General features: G+C 40.6%; 1 protein-coding gene across 4 annotated transcripts in view; it reads right to left on the bottom strand.

Annotated features, from left to right (window-relative positions):
- Positions 1 to 21280, bottom strand: part of loxl3b (lysyl oxidase-like 3b) — a 31192-nt gene that overhangs the window by 1364 nt on the left and 8548 nt on the right. Inside the window, exons 4-14 of one of the 4 annotated variants that reach the window (XM_085442612.1) lie at positions 20757 to 20974; positions 16622 to 16687; positions 14065 to 14121; positions 12917 to 13124; positions 12657 to 12837; positions 6096 to 6250; positions 3768 to 3923; positions 2650 to 2809; positions 2163 to 2406; positions 1011 to 1126; positions 744 to 880 (exon numbers count right to left, since the gene is read on the bottom strand). In XM_085442612.1, the coding sequence (XP_085298738.1) occupies positions 744 to 880; positions 1011 to 1126; positions 2163 to 2406; positions 2650 to 2809; positions 3768 to 3923; positions 6096 to 6250; positions 12657 to 12837; positions 12917 to 13124; positions 14065 to 14121; positions 16622 to 16687; positions 20757 to 20974 (1698 nt within the window). Of the gene's footprint in view, positions 1 to 743; positions 881 to 1010; positions 1127 to 2162; positions 2407 to 2649; positions 2810 to 3767; positions 3924 to 5182; positions 5354 to 6095; positions 6251 to 12656; positions 12838 to 12916; positions 13125 to 14064; positions 14122 to 16621; positions 16688 to 20756; positions 20975 to 21280 lie in introns of all 4 variants that reach the window. The other 3 variants (XM_085442611.1, XM_085442613.1, XM_085442614.1) reach the window with 3 other exon arrangements.

The following is a 21280-nucleotide window of genomic DNA, read 5'->3' as shown; positions in this document are numbered from 1 at the left end:
TGATTCAGTAGCTTGTAGAAACCATTTAGCAACAATAACATGAAGCAATAATCTGTGACTTTATCAGCCTCTCACGTCGTCGTGGAGGAATTTTGGCCCACTCTTCTCTGCAGCATTGTTTCGGTTTATTGAATCGCATGCACAGCACTCTTAAGGTGACACCACAGCATCTCAGTCAGGTTGAAGTGTTGACTTCTTTTCTTTGTCAACCATTCTGCTGTAGATTTGCTGCTGTGCTTGCGATCATTGTTCCATGACTCAGTTTTGGCCAAGTGTTAAGTTGTTGAACAGATGGCCTCACATTTGGCTCAAGATAGGCAAAGAGTCAAAACATCTCCATTTATAGAGATTGTCACACTTTGTTCAATCAACTCTTTGTACTACAATTAAATTCTGAAGACGACATAGCCGTGTTGCCATGGCAATGTTTTGTTGTTGATTATGGCAATTTGTTTCTAACAGGTATAAGTGCAGTGGTAATAGATCTGCTGGCTTACTGAAGCTCCAGTATTAGCACGATAAACTGAAAGACGGCAGCTGAAGTACAATCAATCAAAGCATCATCTATCCTTGTTTGCCTTTACTAGCACTGAAATATATATATGAATCTGCCAAAGAGCTCTGAAACTGGCCTCATGTGGGTAAAACCAATCTGAACGTCACCATTTTTGCGGTTCTGTGCTTTGAATTTCCATTATAACTCTCTCAAATAGGTTTCTACACACTGAGTCCCACAGTCTCACCTGCATAATGTAATTTCCAGGTTTGATGTCTGTGATGTCAATCCACTGGCAGTCAATGTCATGACGGTACAAATCCCAGCAGCCCACGGTGATGCCCTGATCGCCAAAATTGGCGCACTCGTATCGTTTAGAAATGCCTTAATGTCCCAGAAGAAGAGACAGATTCAGTGAGAGTGAGACTAGCAGCAATGCAAAAAGGTCGTTAGGGAATTTTCTGGTCATGTTTATTTGATAATAAATTCATTAAAAGGAAATCATCATTCTGACCTTCTTGACAGTCTGTGTCCTCCAGACAGAAACTGGCTTTGTGTCCCTCTGCCACTTTGGTACCGTTGGCATTCAGCAAATCATAGTGGGTAAATATATCCATACTGTGGTAGTGGCTGTATTTAATATAAAAAGAAGTAAATGTTATCTTTTATATCCTGTATTTCTCTTTTGATGACTGACCACACACTGATGTCCGTTATGGTATTTGCTTATATCTGGAATCTACATGGTGATAACAGGATGACTTTACAGGAATTTCTGACATGTTGTATATTTGGCAAAATGATAAAAACCAAAGATAACACAGGAAGTGCATTAGGTTGATGCTCATTCTAACAATGCAATACTAGGAGATGTTTTTAATAGATATACTAACGCCTCAAATATATGACCTGTGAACACTTATCCCCAAAGTCTAAACACTCAGTCAGTTCATACCAGTCATGTTACTGGATAAACACAATTGGTCCTCTGCTGTTATCTGAATAGCAGACATAAGCACCCTTCCTACCTTCTTTCCGCCAGTCTGAGCACATTTTTTGTTTCTCACAGACTAAACAAAAACACATAGACTGGAGTTATACTAGACTCTAGTCCTTTTTAAATGAAATAATAATAAACATAGTTATCTCCTATGTTCATTTGGTCAGTTTATTCATACCTACTTTTCTGCTTCAATGGTGAATTTTGTTTTAACACGATTTTGGGAACAGGAAGATACTCCCAAAACTGATTTACCAGTATGTGTGGATCACCTAACGTGTTATAAATATTTTTCTTTTCCTTTTTCAAATAAATCCAGATCAACTTAAGCAATTTGACTTTAATCCCAGACCTTAAAACAAGTAGGGAAAACCCCAACAACACATGATCTCATATGAGTGAGAAATTGGCGACTGTGAGGAGGAAGAACTCCCTTTTAACAGGATGAGACCTTAACAACGTGAACCTAAACAAAAGTTTCTTCCTTTGTCTTTCCACTGAGACTTTGAGAGTCAGAGACCTTCTGAAATTTTTGCTATAATAAAAAAAAATTAAACTTCCACAAACTTATTTTGATTGAAATGCAAATCACTATTCGGGGTTTAACCTTTAATTCTTTAATCACATATTGAGGTTATTGTTTTCATAATAGACCTGGTTTCTTACCCGTGACAGGCGTGCCACACCCACGAGTGCCGTCCAGCTTTTGGCTTGAAGTCAGCGCGGCCGATGTTGTGGATCTGAGAGGAGAAGCGGAGCAAGCGGCGGTGTCCGTATGGCCAGTTGGCCTTCGCAGCTGATTTAGACAGGCAGTCCTCCTCTGCAGCGCAGTAGAGCATGTGCAGAGGGCGATCCTCGATATAAACTGTCTGCTCAACCAGAGAGGCATTCAGGACGAGGTCAGAGGCCGCTGGATAGAGAAGGAGGGTTAGGATTGAGATATGGTCCTCATTCTTTTTGTGGTAATACATGTGGTCTTTAAAGCACATCAAAGTCTTTCTCTTAATTTTAAAGAGTTATTCTTTCTTTTCTCTGCAGTTTGATGATTGCATTAAGGCTACTGAGTTTCATGAGGTCAGCAGAAGTTTAATCTTGCTGCAGATTTACATAAATATGAACAATCAAAGCTTTTGTTTGTCTCCGTGTCACTCACTCTCTGAGCAGATTACTCCCGCTGCAAACTTTGCTGCCGCTCTCTGGCAGCTGACAGTTTTGTGGTACTGGCACTGACTCAGAGCCATCTCATTTCCCATGCACTTCACACCGCTCATCACCATGTCTGTCACATTACTGCTGTCCCAATACCAGGTTTCCTTAAAGAGATATAACAAAACAGGCACACGTGCAAAGACAAAAAAAACAAAAAACACGGTGCGTCGATCAGGACAAAATCATTCGCAGACTGCTGCAGAGTTCAGTGCGCTATTACGTTCTGAAAAACAGATGTTCATGACTCATTTTTGGCCCCTGAATGAGGACACAGTGTAATGCTGACTTTATGACCACTTTGTTCAGATGCTAAGAGACTCAATAGTCTTTCTGCAAGGCTTCTCAACCTCACGCAACAATAGCCTAATCGAACCTTTAAATATAACGTGCAACAGTCACTCTCTAGTGATCAAAGTAGAAATCTGCCTCATTAGCTGTAGTGGAAAATTCAATAGCACATCCTTGTAATTGTGCACATCCTTGTCCGTTCTACCCATTTTTTATACTTTAGCCAGTGAAGTTGCACATCTGCACATTTTGCTTGGTTTTCTGCTTGGCTTCAAAATATCAGCAGTGAACTGGGATTCAAATTCTGTTGCACCAATAACTATGATCTACCTAGAATAACATTTTTAAGCAATATTGTTTACAAAAATTGGATTCTGCAAAGTTCAATTTTGAACTTCTACATATTTCTTACAAATAGCTTTTTGTAGGTTTGAATTGTTCACTTTATATCAGTCACTGTGACAAATATGAGGGTCTGAAGAGCTTCACTAGCTTTTAGAATTTTCTAAATGCTGTCAGTTAAATTCAGCAATTTGGGGGGGTTTTTGGTCAGTTTTCCTGTGAGCTTTCCTCAGTTTTTACAGAAAGAAAGACAAAAGTTTATAGTAAGAAATGTAAAACACAACATACTTGTAATTCAAATCTATGTTTCTTCAACTTCATAGTGCTTCTACTGCAATCCTGAATATCACATCAGCAATATCACAGTCTGTGCTATCATTACTTGTGTGCATGTTTTGTTCATGTGTGATTTAAGTCTTCATTCCTACTTACAGTGATGGCATGCATGGAGTAGCCGAGCCCTAGCTGCCTGCAAACCACCATGGCTTCCTTTGTGGTCCAGCCTGTGCTGCACACTGTGCCCCACTTGGACCCAACCTGAACCTCCACCCGGCCCTCATAACTGCTCCGGCCGCCCACTATCCGGATCTGCAGAGTTTTCCTGCTGGGAGTCAGTGAGGGGACACACTTCCTGTCCTGTCTCTGAACTGTCTAAGCTAAACCTGTCAATGTTCATATCCAGTCCTCCCACAGTAGAAAGTGTGTTGTCGAAGCAGCAGTTTGGTTAGTCTTTTCTAGGCGATGAAAACATCGACATGGTTTCCACATGAGGTCACCACATCACTTTGGTGGCGAGCGGTTTTGGGTCAGATTAGAAGCTTCACTTGCACGAAAGTGTTTGTTTTGTTTTTTTCCCCAGACAGAGAAAGAAACATCTACCCATATGTAAATTATAATATGCTGTCACATGTTCATGAATGCATGCTCAAATATATTCTTAAAACATATACTGCAACAATTTAAGTCTACGTTAGTCATTACTACAAATGTTATATATTTGAGCATTTATGCACCAAAAGAAAAAAAAGCTGCACACTCAGTGGCCGTTTCATTTATTGCACTCTGTGGTGTGTGTGCCTGTGATGAGCTGAGTGCTTCATGATTACGTGCCGGTAAACATGCCCCTGCAGCTACTGCCAGAGAAGCTGGATTCAGCATCTCAGAAACAGAAAAACAGCTGCAACTTTTTTGAGGATGTCGGCATCTGGAGTTTACTACACTACTGTCTTTAAGGCGACAGAGTATTGGTGCCCGGAAGAAAATGGAAAGTCTCCTGTCCTCTTAGGCAACATGACCTACACAGCTAAAACTTCGAGTTTCATCAGAACGTAAGAAGGCAATGGAAAACTACCACATGAGAAGAAACAGGATTTTTTCTATGTATCCATCCTGACTGATTCAAGCAGTTAAGGATGATTTTGGTGATACAATTACAAAAATAATGGACTAGTACTTAAATGACAGCAACCATAGATCAGTAGTCCATTAGAAGACTGATTGTATGATTTCAAATCTAAATCTGCTACCACAGAATCCACCATTGCAGACCACATTTTAAATGCACCAGGCTCATGTGAGGCAAAATCTATGGCGTGAACACTCCCCAGTCTTAGATTCTGTCTATTTGAGTACACTGTTGCCTTGAATACAGTCAACTGCAGATACAGTCGTCTAAACAAGGAGTTTCTTCACTTTTAACAACACTGAAGCCTTAAAAACAAACTAAAATGAAAGGCCATTGGGTGTACATGACAGTATATTATATTTCCATATGATTTATATGTACCAAAAAAGACAACAGTTTACTCTGTTGCAGAATGTTGTCCTTGGCGGTGTTAATAACCTACTTGCAGGCCCTGGTTAGCGTAGCCCAAGCCCAGTTGCCTACAGGCCACCATGGCCTCCTTGGTGCTCCAGTTTTCACCACAGATCAGACCCCAGCTCTGTGTCCCATTAGGGTCCGAGGTCAGCACCTCGACACGGCCCTCATAGCGGGTTCGTCCTCCTGTGATTCGGATCTGTGCGGGACCAAGGGGTTAGGAACCACAAAGCAAAGTGTAGATGCACAAAGAGACGGGTTTTCTCTTGTGAACAACCTCTAATTATGTCTAAAATATTACAGGCTACTTCATGAAAAATCAATACATGTTTTACTACAGATGATAATTAATGAGATTACATTTTCTGAAGGTTTATTTTGATGATAGTATCTAATTTCAGGAGGTTTTAGCCCGCCGTCTGTGTGTATCTACACAAGGAGAAGTGTAACCAGAAATACTCGGGTTTCAGAAGAGGTCACTGCTGTCAGAAAAAGCTTTAGATTTTTTTAAAACATTTTGATTTGCTTTTTCAGCAACTCAACAAGGAAACTCATTCAAAGCAGACAAATGTGAAACTCAAACTGAGGATTTGGCCAATGAGCTTTTTTGTGACAACAGTACCGAAGGATTATTGGTTGAGAACAGATGTGAGATTGTTCTTACTGTTAGCTCTAAATCTCACATTTTTGTGCACAAAGACGACTAAAGCAGCTTCTACTGAAGGCCAGAAAAGATATTAAAATAAACAGCGTGAAATAAGACAATATTTAACTTCTTTCCTATCCCCCCTGTAGAAGATAGAAACAATCTAAACATTCGAATCATTCAGCCTGTTTAGAAAAGTAAGTCTATTTGCTATGAATTCCATATAAAACAACAAGAATTTCTCAAATTAACAACTTTTAAATGAAACATTTTAGTGAGAAAGTTCAGGTCTGACCGAGGTCTCGAGGCCCATGTAAGGCACGTTGCAGCGAACAGCAGCGTCCTCTGAGTGCTGGCAGTTCTCTGATGTGATGTTTTTAACGGGGCAGTCCCAGATGGACCTCTCCTGCCCGAGGCACTTCACCTCATTCATGTAGATCGGACCCATTCCTGGACAAGCAGACAGAGAGATGCACTGACAACTTTGAAGTTACTTTTGATAGTCTTTCAAGGCAAAATGATGAGACACATCCTACAGTATTTAAGAGCTTGGAAACACAACACATTTAGAGCTTCTGACGTAACAGATTTCAGTTATGGATGTTGTAGTTAATTATGGGGAAACCTTATCTGAAAACATTTTTTGACAAAAACTGAGGGTTTCACAAAAGTTTTAAATGGTACAAGATCTTTAAGCTGTATGTGGCGGCAACTGCAGTAATCACTGAGCCCCAAGGCAGTTAATTAGGAGTTTAAACCGATTTAGTACAATCCAGGTCACGACTGCTTTTTGGACCTTTCAAAAGGCTCAATCTGGTTTTGAGAAGCTCAGCCAATAAAGATGAAGAAGCACCCCAAACTAGCAGTACTGAAATTGTAGTCTTTGGATTTTATGGTGGTTATTATAATATACTTGATATGCTACAATATGCAGAATTAAAAGGTCTCTTTTTGCATGGCCTCCAAACTGTATGCAGTACTGAAACGAATACCGAGCTCACTTTTTAACATCGGTCAGCACCACCCTGCTTCATATTTACTCTCTAAACTCTCACTCTGTCTCTGCAAGTCATGGCACCATGAGGTGATTGTGATGCGTAATTTCTGTGAAAGGAATTCCTTCGGCCGCACTCGTTTCCGACTTCAGTGACGTTCAGGAATGTTTCTTGGACTCACTGAGCCAGGTGGTGGTCCGACAGGAGTCTGAACACACAGCAGAGGTCTGTTCCAGGAAGCATGACTGACAATGTCCGAGTGTAACCCCGCTCTGGATCCACAGCAGCTGATCGGAATGAATTTAATGAAAGAAGTGGCATAAAATATATTTGGAAGGTGCTTATCCCACAGCAGTTTTGCTATTTGAAGCCTCTATATAGACCCCAAGTAGGCCAGCCTGTGTTTGACCCATCACAATTTTGCCTTTTTGCTAAGAGGGAATTTTGCGAGGACCCCACAGTGGCCAGGCCACTGCTGAGGGTTGTGTGGGTCTGCCTATAAAGGCCTCAAACTTGAGTGACATTCCATTCTTAATCCATAGGGTTAAATATGATGTTGGCCGACCCTTTGCAGCTATAACAGCTTTGACTCTTTTGGGGAGGCTTTCCACAAGGTTCAGGAGTATGTTTATGGGAATTTCTGAACATTTTTTCAGAAGTGCATTTGTGAGGCCAGACACTGATCTTGGATGAGAAGGGCTTGCTGCTGTAGTTTATCCCAAAGGTGTTCTGTTGGGTTGAGAACAGGACTGTGCAAGCCAGTCAGGTTCTTCCATAAATTCTCCCATCCATGTCTTTATGGACCTTGCTTTGTGCACTGGTGTGCAGTTATGTTGGAACAGGAAGGGGCAATCCCCAAACTGTTCCCACAAAGTTGGCAGCATGAAAGTGTCCAAAATGTCTTGGTATGGTGAAGCATTAAGAGTTCCTTTCACTGGAGCTAAGGGACTGAGCCCAACTCCTGAAAAACAACCCCACACCATAACCCCCCTCCACCAAACTTTATATTTGGTACAGTGCAGTCAGACAAGTATGGTTCTCCTGGCAACCACCAAACACAGACTCGTACATTGAGTTGCCAGATGGAGAAGCATGATTCGTCCAGAAACATGTCTCCGCTGCTCTAGAATCCAGTGGCAACAGGCTTTACACCACTGCATCTGATGCTTTGAATTCTGCTTGCTGATATAAGGCTTGATGCAGCCATGGAAACCCATTCTATAAAGCTCTCCATCTTCTGTTCTTAAGGTAATCTGAAGGCCACATGAAGTTTGGAGGTCTGTAGTGATTGACTCTGCAGAAAGTTGGTGATCTCTGCACTCTATGCACCTCAGCATCTGCTGAATCCGCTCTTTGATTGTACCTGAGTTGCTGTTGTTCCCAATCGCTTCCACTTTGTTACAATACTACCAACAGCTGACTGTGGAATATTTAGTAGCAAAGCTGCACGTCTACATGCTTGATTTTACATACCTGTGGCCATGGAAGTGTTTGAAACAACTGAATTCAATGATTTGGATGGGTAAGTGAATACTTTTGATAATATAGGCTTTAAAATATTCCAGAGCCGGTGCTACCAACATCACCTCCAACAGAGGCAGACTGAGAAAACGTCTGCTGCATGTAATATTTTAAAGGTAGAGTGCTGTTCAGATAAAAATAGTTATTTAAACAAATCAATTTGTCTTCACATTCATATGACAGATAACTGGTTTTTATCGGTTTTCAGCGTTATTTTGTTATCGTTTTTATCGTTAACTTGGTTTTCCTGGGTCTTTTCACGTGTGTTATGAATAAATCTTCTTTTTTTTCAGTACCGGTACTAGTTTTATTTTGTTGTATTTTTCCGTGACACCTTAAAGGCCGGTCCGTGGCGCAAAAAAGGTTGGGGACCGCTGATCTAGAGTACTGATCAATCATTTGGTCAGCAGCTAATAAGACAGATCTGAACAGACTTCAGTTAGTCCAGAACAAGGTGGCCAGATTAGTGTTAAGGTGTTCATACTATACAAATATTGATAAAAATGCATGATAAACAAGCTAAATTATACTATGGCTTACTTGTATTTTTAAAGAAAGCAATACTGGTAAACACACCATATTTTTTTTCTGCTCAGTTGCAATATCCAGATGAAATACATAACCGTAGTACACGATTTTCAACAAACCGCAATTTAGTAACTCCTCGAGTTAAAAGCAACTTTTTGAAAAACTCTGTTATATTTAGAGCAACTTTTTTATGCAATTAGAGAATTGGCTTCTATTCATAATTTTAAAAATCGCTTAAAAGCCCAATTAGGCAGCTTTTAATTCATTGTAAATACTGTAAGAGGGCAATGTCATTTGTAATGGAAATTTGTGTATTTTGTTTTGGTGTTATTGATATTTATATGCTTATATTTTCACAATTGTAAAACCTTACTGTGGATGTAAGAGCCAAATTATGTGGATATTTGGTATCCACTTTATTGTGTAATATTTTATTTGATTGTATTTGATGGTTTGGGCCCCATGAAGACTAGCAACCAATGTTGTGGAAGCTAATGTGGTTCCTTATAAATAAACAAATAAACAAATAAACATTGATTATGTAAAGGACACCCTGTGTCTTAAAAGCTGAAAACTAAACTCAAGGCATGCTAAGGAACACGTGCCAGTGAGAAGCGCAAGATTTCAGAAATGAACCCAGAGTTTGTGTTGCTTTTCTGTCTGGAATGGAAAATCCAGAGTTTATCGCAGCTCAGGGTTAATGAATTCAATGTTTTGACTAAACCTGCTTTCTGGAAGACAGCCCAGGCCAACTTCTTCTGTGGTAGATATGATAATGTACACAAACTACAGCAGACATCCCCACCCAGCATTTCTGAGAGCGGGTGTGACGGGTGTGTTCTTTATGAAGCTGCAAGAAACTAATTGTATTATCTATGTGCAGCTGTTGTGTGTGTGTGGATTGGTTTTAGAAAATTCTTCGAAATTCAGCACCTTAAACGACCTAACAAAGGCGCAATTTGTTCACAAGGACATGCATTTCTTCACACATATACACAAAAAACTGCTTCATTCAGGATTCCCAACCTGCCTGCTCTAAGCCTTCAGTGAGGCTTTTGGAAGTAGATCAGCTTTTCAGCCAAATTTCAACAACTTTAATATTTTTCCTACAAGCCAAGGAAATGGACAAAGTGCAGACCAGGGAGTTTAGCTACAAAAATTATTACAATTGTTATTTAACAACACAACTCACCATAATCTATGCATATATTGTCATAGATTACATTTCTATATGTCTTCAGTGTACACACATCTTTGACTCTATGCAATGTCTTCTACACCTTGGCAGAAAAAGTCATTCTTGTTGCTCATGTGGAGCCCAGGTGGCCCAGACACATGCTGGCCTTATAAAACTGACTGCCTCGTCGTCACATGAAATGATCCATAGCCCAGCTGGAAAAAAAATACTTTTCTGCTCTAAAAGTGCCTGACCACCACTTAGGAATCACAAACACATAAAAAAAAAAGCTATTTAATGAATGGGGCACTCAGTCGGAGAATTAATGGATAAAACACACTATGAAAGGCCCATTATTGTAATGACTTCATCAGAAAATGCACAATACATTTACAGCTCTGTCTCTCATGTCCTCCATTCCTTCATTTTTATCTTTCTACAAGTGTAGCATTCCTTTACTTTTTCAAAAAGCTTCAAATGAGGATCCGTGTAGGAATGTTAAAGGCAGATTATCAGTTCTGCAGGTTGAAGCGATGATCTGAGAGATTAGAAGGCCAGAGACGGACAGCTGGCGACTGAAGTCCTCTCTGAAGACAGTTATAAACACATCCTGGCTTCAAAGAGATTTAATGCAAAAAAAAAACTCAAACAGAATCCACTCAATGATCAAAGTCTTATAAAATAATTTTTTTGAATCTGTACAAACATTTCTCTATAAATAACCTCTTCAGTTGAGTTAGATATCTACAATGGGGCAAAAAAGTATTTAGTCAGCCACCGATTGTGCAAGTTCCCCCACTTAAAATGATGACAGAGGTCAGTAATTTGCACCAGAGGTACACTTCAACTGTGAGAGACAGAATGTGAAAAAAAAATCCATGAATCCACATGGTAGGATTTGTAAAGAATTTATTCATAAATTAGGGTGGAAAACAAGTATTTGGTCACCTCAAACAAGGAAAATCTCTGGCTCTCACAGACCTGTAACGTCTTCTGTAAGAAGCTTTTCTGTCCCCCACTCGTTACCTGTATGAATGGCACCTGTTTGAACTCATCATCTGTATAAAAGACACCTGTCCACAGCCTCAAACAGTCAGACTCCAAACTCCGCCATGGCCAAGACCAAAGAGCTTTCGAAGGACACCAGGAAAAGTATTGTAGACCTGCACCAGACTGGGAAGAGTGAATCTACAATAGGCAAGCAGCTTGGTGTGAAAAAATCAACTGTGGGAGCAATCATCAGAAAATGGAAGACATACAAGACCACTGATAATCTCCCTCGATCTGGGGCTCCACGCAGGATCTCATCCCGTGGGGTCAAAATGATCATGAGAACGGTGAGCAAAGATCCCAGAACCACACGGGGGGACCTGGTGAATGACCTGCAGAGAGCTGGGACCAAAGTAACAAAGGTCACCATCAGTAACACACTACAACGGCAGGGAATCAAATCCCGCAGTGCCAGACGTGTTCCGCTGCTGAAGCCAGTGCATGTCCAGGCCCGTCTGAAGTTTGCCAGAGAGCACATGGATGATACAGCAGAGGATTGGGAGAATGTCATGTGGTCAGATGAAACCAAAGTAGAACTTTTTGGTATAAACTCAACTCGTCGTGTTTGGAGGACGAAGAATACTGAGTTGCATCCCAAGAACACCATACCTACTGTGAAGCATGGGGGTGGAAACATCATGCTATGGGGCTGTTTTTCTGCCAAGGGGACAGGACGACTGATCCGTGTTAAGGACAGAATGAATGGGGCCATGTATCGTGAGATTTTGAGCCAAAACCTCCTTCCATCAGTGAGAACTTTGAAGATGAAACGAGGCTGGGTCTTCCAACATGACAATGATCCAAAACACACCGCCCGGGCAACAAAGGAGTGGCTCCGTAAGAAGCATTTGAAAGTCCTGGAGTGGCCTAGCCAGTCTCCAGACCTCAACCCCATAGAAAATCTGTGGCGGGAGTTGAAAGTCCGTGTTGCTCGGCGACAGCCCCAAAACATCACTGCTCTCGAGAAGATCTGCATGGAGGAATGGGCCAAAATACCAGCTACTGTGTGTGCAAACCTGGTAAAGACCTATAGTAAACGTTTGACCTCTGTTATTGCCAACAAAGGTTATGTTACAAAGTATTGAGTTGTATTTTTGTTATTGACCAAATACTTATTTTCCACCCTGATTTACGAATAAATTCTTTACAAATCCTACCATGTGGATTCATGGATTTTTTTTTCACATTCTGTCTCTCACAGTTGAAGTGTACCTCTGGTGCAAATTACTGACCTCTGTCATCATTTTAGGTGGGGGAACTTGCACAATCGGTGGCTGACTAAATACTTTTTTGCCCCACTGTATATGTGGAACCAGATCAGGTAACTTTTAGATATGCACTGGTACTTTTCTATTAAATTTGAGCCCTCTGAAGCACTTTCTTACTACAAGCCTCATTCACCCAGTCACACACACAGGCACTTTTTACTATGCCAAAGTACTTGAAACCTAACATTCACACACTCACACTCTGATGAATGCATAGGGGGCAGCTTGGGTCTCAGTATCCCACTCAAGGATACTCTGACATGCAGATTGGAGGAGCCAAAGATCACCATTGTACAAACTTTTTAATCATTCCTGACCTTGACCCATGCGGGCACCGGTGAGAGCCTCCTTGGCGCTGCCAAAGCCGAGCTCCCTGCAGACAACGCTGGCCGACAGCAGATTCCAGCGGTCGTCGCACACAGTCCCCCACACGTTGTCTTTCAGCACCTCGACCCGACCCTCGCCTACCTTGGCACCTCCTTTCAGCCTCACATTGGTCTAAAGAACAAAGAGACACTTCACGTTATTCAACTATGCCAGCACATATCTGTGACCACTTCACAAAAAAATACTTTACCGAAATTTTCAGTTTCTTTTTCAAACCGCTGTTTTGCATGAACAGTGGCCCCGGCATGCAGCTAATGACAGCCGGCATGCCCCCTGCGCAGAAGGATGTGGCGTTTGGCTTGTTGAATTCCAGCGGACAGGCGGCCAGATGGACCTCTGTACCCGTACATGCCACAGAGTGAAGATGGAAGTTGTTCTTCTGACGTTCCAAATACAACCTGGAGGGAGCAGAAGCACGGCCAGGGACTGTGGTGAATGAAATACTGAGCGAATCAATACCCTGATTGTATTTATGGTACACAGAAAAAAAATTATATATATATATATATATATATATATATATATATATATATATATATCTCACACACACACACGCAATAATAAGAAATGTTGGTGTGGTTTGTTTTAAACACAAATAAAGATTATGATTATCACTTGGGTTAGCAAAGATGTCACATTTTGGAAAATATTCATTACTCTGTCCTGCTGAACATTTTACAAGAGGATGTATAATCCATATACAATATATAGCTGTAGTTGGTTAGTGTAGCAACAAAGACCACCAACAGGAAACTTAAACGTGCACAAACTTAAATAAAATCTTGGCAAAGGTCTCTGCTTGGCTGAGAAAAAAAGTCAGGTAACCTTTTATAAAATAGCAAATGGTTTTTACATTTGCATTTTGCTACTGATTCACTCGATTCAGAGCACAGAGAACAGATCAGAGCCTGCTATTTTTTAGTCTTTGTGCTAAGCTACGCAGACTACCTGACTCTATGTGACAAAAGCTATTTCATCAGTTTTTCAACACTAAAATGCTCTTTATAATAACAAATCTTTGGACATTCAACAACACAATCACATATACGGTACGCACACACATCTATGACAATTTCAATATTCAAAATTTTGTTGATTCTACTTCATTTTTTTTCATGTCAGTATGTCAGAGTTATTCTCTATAAGTATTCACATGCATGGGACAGGTTGTCATACTGGAGAGAATGAATCTGGTTTAGACAGTTTTTCTATTTTTGAAGAGGGGAAAATTCAATATTTTGGCTGCTTTTAGGCTAATCTGGCTGACTTTATTAGCATGTGTGTTGGTCTTTGCAGACAGGTTAAATTTCCCCACTTCGTTGTTCATTCTCAGATTACCTTTTGCCAGGGCTGCTCTGTTTAGACTTATTGATAGCTTTAGCTTTGGGTGTCTGCCTGCAAGGTAAAGATGGGTTAGAGTGCACAGTTAGGTGAAGAAAGTGATGTGACAAAGTGAAAAATCATTGTAACAAAGACTGCGTAGTGCATTATAATGTGTTAGTACAGATACACTCTTCAAAAGGATGTGCCATATTCAACATAGAGGCTAAGCAACTGTCGTTACACAGTTATAAAACACTGTTTTACTGATGTAATGCAGAGTAAAAATGCACAAAAAGCCCACAGGCTAGTTGAACCAAGCACATCCTTCTTAGGTGAATTACAACAAAATTTCAACAAAAATAGACTGAAAACAAAACACAACAACATACAATGTTGGCCATTAGGGCAGAGACCCGACAGGTTTAATTAGCATTGACATAAGTAGATACACTTTATGGACAAAAGCATACTCAGATTTCGCCTTTCCTTTGTATACAGTTGGTGTGACGATGGTGGCCAGGAACAGAATAAATTGTGATACAGTTGGTATGTCCATATGCTTTGGGCCATAAAGTGTATCACATGTTTAACACGATCACTGACACATGGTTAGTACAAACTAAGCTACTGTGATTGATGTACTTTTATGTCAGTGTGAACTTTAAGGGTTTTTTTTTTTATATATGGTATGGCATTGCTTTATGTGTGGATGGGCTGCAAACAAAAAGCAGATGTGTCAGTTTCCTGCAGGTCTAATGGTTAAAGGTCACATGACAGTCCATACAGGGTCTGTGGGTAAGGGTGATCTGTGCTTTGTGTTGATGGATTTTTCTTTTAAATGTCAAAGAGTTTCTTACTTATCCCAAAAACTTCAAATGTCAAGAACTGAATCAAATAGAATCTGCAAATTGTAAATGTATTGTTTTAACCAGAAAAAAAAGAGTATTTCAATGTTGCTCGATTGCCAAACTAATAAGAGCACCCTCACTGCTTCAATGTGAAATAAGAGTACGCAGCTTCCAGGTGGTGCTAATCAAAGGTACTTGATTAACTGATAGTCAGCGAGTATAAAAGTCTCTATAAAAGCAGAAGCTGGGGCAGGTTGCTAGTCCTTTGGACAGATCAGACCACAGTGGAAATGTCTGGCCACGATGCGCCATGTTTGGCAAAAACCAACCACAGCATATCAGCACAAGCGTCTCATACCTACTGTCAAGCACAGTGGTGAAGGTGATGATTTGGACTTTTTTGCAGCCACAGGACCCGAGCAGTCATTAGGTTCATGAGATCCTCTGTATACCAACGTATTATAAAGTCAGTTAAAGGTTGGCCAAAACGGGGTCATGTGTTGGGACAACAATCCCAAAAAATCTACAACACAATGACTGGAAAAAAAAAAACTATTTCAAGCTTTGGCATTGAAAACCACAAACTGGAAAAGGACAAATTTATTTATTCTGATCGTTTTGAGGGATTAGCTGACTTGAAGAAAAAAACCAGCATGGTCATTTAAGGTCCCCAATGCCCGGGCCACGGAGTTGTTTGGTTCCGGGCCACGAGAGTTGAGGCTCGGGTGTGAAATTTATGGTTTCGAGGGTTTTTAATCAGTTTTTCGTGTTATTTTTTTATTGTTTTTATCATTAACTCAGTTTCCCTGGGTCTTTTCCCGTGTGTTATGAGTAAATCTTCTTTTTTTTGGTACCGGTACCGGTTTTATTTTGTTGTATTTATCTGCGACACCTTAAAGGTTGGGGACTGCTGATTTAAGGTATATTCCTTCACACCACATTTATCTGTTAAGCTTAGCTATTCACTGTAATAATTCATTTTCCTCAGGAGCAAAAGTTTAACCTCAGGACACCAAAAAGTATCATGTAACACATCCAAAAACATCTGTGGTGCGACTTCCTAATACTCACATACCAGGATGAAACAGGATGAACTGGATAAAACAAACACTGTCAATTATTTGCAGATTCTACCAGATGCAGGTCACTTTCGGTTATATGAACTCTGCAGTCAAATGTCTGCGACTGCTTCAGTGTAAGAACCCAGGATGAAAAGTTGCTGACCTCCTCCAAAAAGCAGGCCATAATGAAGAATGGGATTTCCAGCTGTTGCATTAGATTAGGAGGACTAATGCATTAAAACAAACAGGCCTCTGACACTGCACAGATTGACAACATCTGTATCATCAAAAGATTCATTATGTGTTTTGTTATTAATACTGTGGAATGCTAAGAATTTTAGTAAGAATGGGTTTGTGCTGATGATATAAATATATAAAATTTAAGTAATATGCTTTGACTTAGGTATCATTCTCAATCTGTGCTGTCAGCAGACATGTTAAAAGACAGAAATGGGAAGAAAAGTACCTTAGCACAATGTACCACAACCCCTTCATATGCTCCACACAACATAATAATATGAGATTAGAGAGGGGAAGGGACAACTAGCTAAAAAGCAGGCACTGAGTGGTTATTTTCTACTCCAACTGGAAACCCACTACCAAAACTACAGTAAACAAGAGTGCAGACAGACATGGACAGCGGATTTTCCCATGACAGTGTACCTTCCACCGGCTGAAACATTAACCTTTGGCCTGGAGACCTTCTCAGCTGCTCGCTTTTTCAGACGTCTGTAACAGTGAGACAGCCAAATTCCATCACATGCAGGAGAGAAACGACATCCAAGCACACAATTCACACTAACACATACACAGGCTGTCTTTGGTCAATACACACATTTAGTTAAGCTAGTGAAGAGACAGTGGTGAGTAACAGTTCTAGCATTCTGTAAGTACACATACATACACAATGCGCACATGTGTGATAACAGCTGAAAGCAACTCTAACCATTGAGAATTCATTAGTGCAATGGACATCCTCAGTAAGCATTTATCAACACAGTATTGGTTATTGACTAATATAGCGCAGTTATATTTCATAGCTTGAGTGATAAAACAGCCTTGGCATGTCACAGATGTGTTACTCTACATGTGACCGTACGAAAAGATAATGCAGGGAAAAAAAGCTCGAGGTTGTGGTTATTTAGCTTGTCCAGCAGAGCGTTGCTGACTGCACTTTTTGCAATACTTAGCACCATGTGCAGCACATGTGGCAGAGCATGCATCCCAGCTGTGTGGCTGCTGTAACGCAGAGGCTTTACAATAAGTAATAAAATGAGTTTGTGAATTGCATAATGTAATTTATGTTTGTTTTTTTAGGGTTTTTTTACTCCCTATAAATCAAAATCAGCGCCGGCTCCAAAAATCCATTTTAGTAAGGATTACCACTGAGAAAGGAATTTATTAGTTACTAGTGATTGCAGTTATTTATATTTGATGGTAATCTCCTGTATTTTGACTTCCACACGCTTCCACACTCATGGCCAGGAACCAACCAGTGCAGAGGCTTTGGAGATGTCCTTGCATGCAGGGCCTCAAAACAGCGCGTAGGCTGATGTGGCAAGTCTAATACTAATCAGTTTAAAATTTGGCTTAAACAGGAAATGGAGTCACAGCAAAGTTCACCACAAGGGGAAGAGCAGGGTTTGTTTTTTTACAGTTACAGCTGCAACATATAGAGACTGGTTTGCAAAGCTCTGCACAGCATATAAAGACTACTGGGTACTTGAATAGCTTGCAGACTGCCTGAGCAAAACAGATCAGGTATCAGTGACATCACACGTAGCACTGATTAGGTCAGCGTGAAAGGAGGAGTTTGAGATTTTCCAATTGGAAATGTAGAAAGGTGGTAGCTAAGCCAACAGTTAATGTGAGTTGGACCAGCTGTTATTAGCTTGGACCGGAGGCTGAGTTTTACTTTGCTGATCTAATCTAACGCTCACTTATCGCCTCAGCTTCGTTGCCACATTGTTTATGACTACACACAACTCAAGGTATTTTTAAGTAGTGAAGTATGACTACTGGAAGCTCTTTGTTCCATAAAATATCACCAAAAAGATGAACATTGTGACTCATTTCATGTCCTGGTAGTCTGTTCATTATCTTACCCAGACCCCCTTTCTATGACTCCAAACCTCCCCCCAAAGCCTCAGCCTTCACACGTGTCTGAGAGAAAACACACATTTCCCCTCGTACTACTGTGAACCGTCTGCAGGGGACGAATAAAACGTCCTTGAATGGAGTGCAGCCAGGAATGTCTGCAGTCGCTCTGGAGGGAATCACTGTTCTCATATAACACAGCAGGGTCTGCTCTATCCAGTCTACATAGTTTTAAAACAAAAAGAAAGGCCTGAAATTTGGCTTGATATATGACGTTGGAAGCAAAACATAAAAATCACAAGATAGGTTATGTTTTTTATTGCAATCATAAGACATCAACACTCCAGGTAAAATCTTAACTGGTAATTGTTGTGATAACACAAATCGGACTGTGGTTTCCATTCATGCACACAGTTAACAGTCACGTCAACTTCCTTTGCAAAGTACTGAGTACAGCCCAAGAAGTTTTTCAGCTTTGCAGTCTATCCAAAGAACAACAAAAACATCCTCTGAATGAAGAAATAGGAACCAGAAGAGAACAATCAGACGCTCGTACAAAATGCTGAAGCTTTCCTCACACGAGCTGTGCTGCAGACAGCACATGCAGCGTTGGCAGGCGAAGTCTACACGCATTCCCTGTCACAGCCACAGTAAACAGCAGTCACTATAATGTCTGCTCTTTACTGTACACAGATTAAGATCTCGCTTGAGGTTTGGTCAAACTGTTGCCACTTTGGTTTACACACTAAAAGTGTGGGAATAATGTCAGAGAGGCTGCAGCAAATATCCCAAGTGAATGAGGGAAAGAGCAAGTTAGAGCCGCTGTTTACAAGCAGCCGGATTCCCACTGCTGGCACTGAGAAATAAACTTGGAAAAAGAAAGTCCGCTATAACTGAATACATTTTTATAGGCTGTGCAATTGGTTTCTCTTTCCTATCAATTTAAAAGAAGAGTTTGGTATTTTAAGAAGTATACATCTTCTTATTTTAGGGGGTTTGAGATTCATACAGTGGGGGAAATAATTTTTTGATCCCCTGTTGAATTTGTGACATTGTTCACTTGAAAATGAGCAATTTCTCATTTTTATGGTAGTTTCCTTTTAATGGAGAGAGGCAGAATATCAACCAAAAGTCCAGAAAAAACACATTAAATAAAGGTCGTAAAATGATTTGAAACAAGAATTTGATTCCCAAGCAAAACATCACTTAGTACATGGTGGGGTAGCCTTTGTTGGTAAGAACAGCAATCTCATGAGGGATTTTGTCCCAGTCCTTTTCACAGAAACCCTCTAAATCCTTTAGGTTTCATGACTCCACAGATTTTCTATAGGACTGAGGTCTTGAGACATTCTATGACCTTAATGTGGTTCTTCTTTATCCACTCCTTTGTTCACTTAGTGATACTTTTTGGGTCACCGTCATGCTGGAAAACCCATCCGCTACCTATCTTTAGGGTTCTGGCTGAGGGAAGGAGGTTCTCATCCAAGATATTACAGTACATATCTCCATCCACTGATCCCTCAATGCACTGAAGTTATCCTGAATCAACCCCAAAAGCATGTTTGCACCTCCATGCTTGACTGTGAGGATGGTGTTCTTTGGGTTATACTCGGCATTTCTCTTCCTCCAAACATGGAAGGCTGATTTGTTGCCCAAGGGATCAGTTTTGTTTTCTTCTGTTAGCAGCACTTTCTCCCAAGCCTTGTCTGAATCATTTAGATGTTCTCTGGCAAGCTTAAGATAGGCCTCTGCATGTGCCTTCTTGAGCAGGTGAACCTTGCGGTCAGGCCAAAATTTCAATTATTACAGCACAGCGTGTTACCAATGGTGTTCTCAGTGACTGTGAGAACACCAATGCCTCCTCTCTTGGTGGTGAAGAGGTTGGAATTGAAGGAACTGATGGACAGGTGCTTCATACATATGCCAAGTTCAGATCTGTAATTCAATGATTGATTGATTGAAATCTATGTGCTGCATGGGCACAAAGACAATCTATGAGAGAAAGAATTTTGGCTGCTTGAAGAGGATCAAATACTTATTTCTCTCATTAACCTAAACATGTATGACTTTTATGTAATGTATTTTTTCTGGATTTGTGGTTGATATCCTGCCTCTCTCTGTTAAAATGAAAATACCATCAAAATAGAGCCTGTTCATTTCATTGGTAGTGAGCAAACTTACAAATTCAGCAGAAAATCAAACAATTATTTCCCCTACTCTGTCTTGGTCTTAAACATGAAGCTACTGCCAGCAGCCTTTAACATAAAGACCGAAAGTAGATGAAAGTAACAAAGGTGGAAGAACTGAAACAAGCGTCTAGGTCAAGCTTCACATTTACTATACAGACATGTGATCGTCTCATCTGAGTCTTGGCAACAAAACAAATGTCTTTCTCGAGATTAGTTGAAGATTATTATCAATAAATGGGGGATTTGCTTGTGTTTTCGCTGGTTTTTCTCAGGATCTTGGGTTTCTCCCACTATTAAAAAACATGCTAGTTTAAAATGGCCTATCTTGGCCTAAGACTCTCTCTCTCAAAAGACACCCTTTGTCTCCAGAGTTTCACTTTCTTGCTAAATAAAGGTTCCAAAAGCAACCAAAAGAAAAACACAAACATGCTTTCCCTTTTAAAGTAGTGTGGGGTCTCTCTTGCTGAAACGATATACACAAACAGCCTCATAACCTGATGCAATTCACTTACCTGTAGAAGTTTTTGTTGACCTTCCTCTCATGAGGGAACCCCAGCATGCCACAGACCACGCGGGTGTTTTTGGCTGTCCAGCCTACATCGCAGATCTGTGCCCAGCCATCTTTGTATTTCACCTCTACCACACCTTCCGTGATGGGCAGCTTCTTTTTGGCCACGCCAACCACTGGCCTGAGTCGCACCTCCTCGACTTTGTTCTCATCAACTTGTGCCTTGCAGAACAGGAATAAATAACAAATATATTTATTTATACAGGATCACAAGTTGCTCTTGGAGCTAAATTATATGGATGAAAGCTAAACTATTTATGAAACTTGTCCTGCATGAGAGGACCAGACTACACACTGACTCACGTCTGTACCGGACAGTATTTTTCAGGTCTCGTGCTCTCACTAACAGCTCACGAGTGGTAAACGTGACTCCGATTGCCAGCGATGCACTGACTCACTTCCGCTGCTGTTTATTTGGAAAAGAAAAATCTGGCTCTGGTCGTAGATTAAAGTCTGGATGCCACATTT

Source organism: Copadichromis virginalis, linkage group LG19, assembly GCF_057382275.1.
Source record: "Copadichromis virginalis isolate Kocher_CV1m ecotype Utaka linkage group LG19, C_Virginalis_male_GT1.1, whole genome shotgun sequence".
Taxonomy (NCBI): domain Eukaryota; kingdom Metazoa; phylum Chordata; class Actinopteri; order Cichliformes; family Cichlidae; genus Copadichromis; species Copadichromis virginalis.
Note: the sequence above shows the minus strand (reverse complement) of the source record. Positions and strands in the feature narration are given on the sequence as shown.